Source organism: Oryctolagus cuniculus, chromosome 18 (assembly GCF_964237555.1).
Source record: "Oryctolagus cuniculus chromosome 18, mOryCun1.1, whole genome shotgun sequence".
Taxonomy (NCBI): domain Eukaryota; kingdom Metazoa; phylum Chordata; class Mammalia; order Lagomorpha; family Leporidae; genus Oryctolagus; species Oryctolagus cuniculus.
Genome location: NC_091449.1, coordinates 1,696,482 through 1,699,616, shown reverse-complemented (window position 1 = coordinate 1,699,616; position 3,135 = coordinate 1,696,482). Strand labels below are relative to the sequence as shown.

Sequence of the window (3,135 nt, the reverse complement as noted above, 5' to 3'; positions counted from 1 at the left end):
TGAACCTCATGTGCTACCTCGGAGGGTCTGCATTATGCTGTGTCTCTCTCTTCATGTTTCTCTTCGCCTACCCTCCTCAATTTTCATGAAAAGCTCACCATCTTAATTCTGTTTTCATACTCCTTGCATGAAATGGCTGCTTGCATGCTCAGCATTTACTCAAGTCCCCACTGTAGCTACATTTCTATTAAAATGTCCGTGTGTCTTTTCCTTTAGGGTACATGCGTTGTATTTGTAAACAAAGAACATCCCCTCACAAAGTGCATGGTTTTGTGCAGACGTGGAACAAGAGGACTGGACATAGTACGTTGAAAGAACCCATCACACAAACAGTGGAAAGGGAAAAGGATATTCAACTGATGTTCATGTTTCAAGGTGGAAAACCTATAGATAAGAGGTTTTTCCCTAGACATTAATATTCTAGAATGTTTTAGACATTATGGAGAAAGACAAAATGGCCTGTGTCTGACCTTCTGGAAAAAAAAACTTCGTCTTGGCAAACTCTCTCGCACACATACTGAACGGTTGCAGATCTTGCTGGACATCATTCGTCAGAACAAACATCAGTGGCCCATTAAATCGGAAAGTTATTGGGGTGTCATGGAGAGCATGAATGGGTACACAGAGCCTGACAAAACTCCATCTTCCAATGTATGTCGTGTGCCAAGTGCTGAGACCTTCACTACAGAAGAAGGAAGTGGAACAACGTTCCCCCAGCAGTTGCTGGGCAAATCGCCAATGCTTGCCAAACAAGGGTTACCAGAGAAGAAAGATAGGAAGAGAAAACCAACACTGTCGTCCAGTCTAGATACGGATGAAGGCTTCCTGGAAGAAAATGAGAGTGTGCCAAGCAAGAAATTCAAGAAAGATTCCTTGAAAGATCTAGAAAAGGATGGAAGTTCGAAACATGGACCTTCCCTCAGGACCGCCTCTCCTGGAAATTCTCCCCTGGATGAGACTGTTCTTTCTCCTTTTTTTTTGTCAGAGTGTATCTGACAAAAGTCTGCTATTGCCATCGGTACCAGAACGTGCCCAGGACGACCCACAACACGATCAAGACCAATTGTGCCTTGACTCTCACCCAGAGCAACTGCAGCAGGGCTTCCCCAATTTGGGAAACACCTGTTACATGAACTCAATTTTACAGTCACTCTATGCAATTCCATCATTTGCTGATGGCTTACTAGGACAAGGTATTCCATGGGAGAACATTCCTTCTGACGTGCTTATCATGCCTTTAAGTATGTTGCTTGCTTTGAAAGATATTTGTAATCTAGAGACTAGCCAAGACCTACTCAGAGATATTAAAAATGCTATCTCAGCTGTTGCAGAAATATTCTCAGGCAACATGCAGAACGATGCTCATGAATTCTTATGTCAGTGTTTAGACCAGCTGAAAGGCGATTTTGAAAAAGTAAACACCATTTGGAAAACGAGGAGGGAGGCTGGAGATGAAAATTCACCTCCAGAGTTGTTTGCTGGTGATGCTGCCACCAAAGTGTTTGTTTGTCCAGTTGCTTCCAATTTTGAATTTGAATTGCAGGACTACATGATTTGCAAAGCCTGTGGTCAAGTTGTTGTCGTGATAGAGCCTGGTAATTGTATCTCCATCAACCTACACCCAAAACCAAAAGCATCTCCTTTGTCCCTTCAACATTGTTTTGATCTTTTCTTTACAACAGAAGAATGTGAGCGCCTCTGTGAAATGTGTAACCACAAGAAGGCTGTGGTGATGCATAAATTTGGCAGGCTACCCAGAGTCTTCATTGTTCATCTGAAACGCTACAGTTTGAGTGACACTTACGCGCTAATGAAGGATGACCAACAAGTTCTTATTCCCAAATATTTGAGTTTATCCTCTAATTGCAATGAAGACACCAGACCACCACTTCCCTTGGATAGTAATGCACCTGTGTTGGACCCCGAAGTACTGAACCTCACCCAAGAGGTTAATTCTGAGAGAGTCAGCCCATGCACATCATCTGTGAAGCTGACCTGGCAATCCAGTGACTCTTCAGTTCTGCATGTTGCACCAGACGAAGATGCTGAACAAAACACACCTCAGAGAATTTGGCAAGCCAGGCCAAAGGAGCAGCAGCAGAGTGACCTAGCAAGTGGCTCAAATCTGGAGTCCAAACTGGGCAACGCAAGAGATAGGGAAGTCAGAGAAATGGAGATGCTGGCAGCTGCCTCAGTGATGGATCAGGGAGACATCTCTCTTCTTATAATCTGTGAAGATGAAAGTAATCCTATAAACAACCCAGACAGAGGACTTGAAGAAGTTTGTTGTCAAGAGGAGCCTGAAAATCCAGAACCCAAGGACGATGAGAAAACCAGTACATTGGTAGAGTTAGATTTTGATCATGTTAGTGAGTCTTCAAAAGATCTTTGTGACTACGAAAAACACAAGATTTCAGAAGGATTGAGAGGCGTGGTTGAGCAGCTGCACGAATCTGTTACCAAAGACATCGTGGGCATGGAGAAAACCATATCTAAAGTCAAGGAACCAAAAGGAAGCATGCAAATGGGAGATGCTCTTCATTCTTACCGACTGATCAGCGTCATCAGCCACATAGGGAACTCCCCGTGTGCAGGCCATTACATCAGCGACGTGTATGACTTTCAGAAGCAGGCCTGGTTCACGTATAGTGATCTGAGGGTGGCAGAAATCCCAGAGGCCATGGTGCAGGAGGCAAGGCTTCACAGTAGGTACATCGTTTTTTACATGCACAATGACATTTTTGAGGCACTTGTGAGCAAGGCAGAGAAGTCCCAGCTAACCAGCCAACAGGAAGAGGTGTTCCTTCCAGGAGAATAAGAGGGCTCCTGAAGACACAAGGAGCTCAGGACAAAGATCAGGGGCTGGTCTTGTGGTGCGAATGCCAGGCTGGTGGAGTGGCACAGCTGCTTCAGCCACCCCTTGGGAAGCACGTAGCCTGTCCTGGAGTGCCAGTTTGAGGTCCAATACCTCTGCTTCTGATCCAGCATTCTTACTAATGTGCCCGGGAAAGCAACAGAAGACGGCCTGCGTCCTTGAGCCTCTGCCACACACGTGGGAGACCACAGTGGAGTTCCTGGCTCCTGGCTTCAGCATGGCCCAGCCCTGGCTGTTGGGGCCATTTGGGGAGTGAGCCA

The 3,135-nt window shown here is 45.6% G+C and overlaps 1 protein-coding gene across 1 annotated transcript; it reads left to right on the top strand.

Moving 5' to 3' along the window:
• Positions 1-600: 600 nt before the first annotated feature.
• LOC127488019 (ubiquitin carboxyl-terminal hydrolase 29-like) lies at positions 601-2,818 on the top strand. The gene is made up of 2 exons (XM_070063322.1): positions 601-843; positions 986-2,818. Exons 1-2 carry the CDS (start codon positions 601-603, stop codon positions 2,816-2,818), a joined length of 2,076 nt encoding a protein of 691 aa, XP_069919423.1.
• Positions 2,819-3,135: the final 317 nt, after the last annotated feature.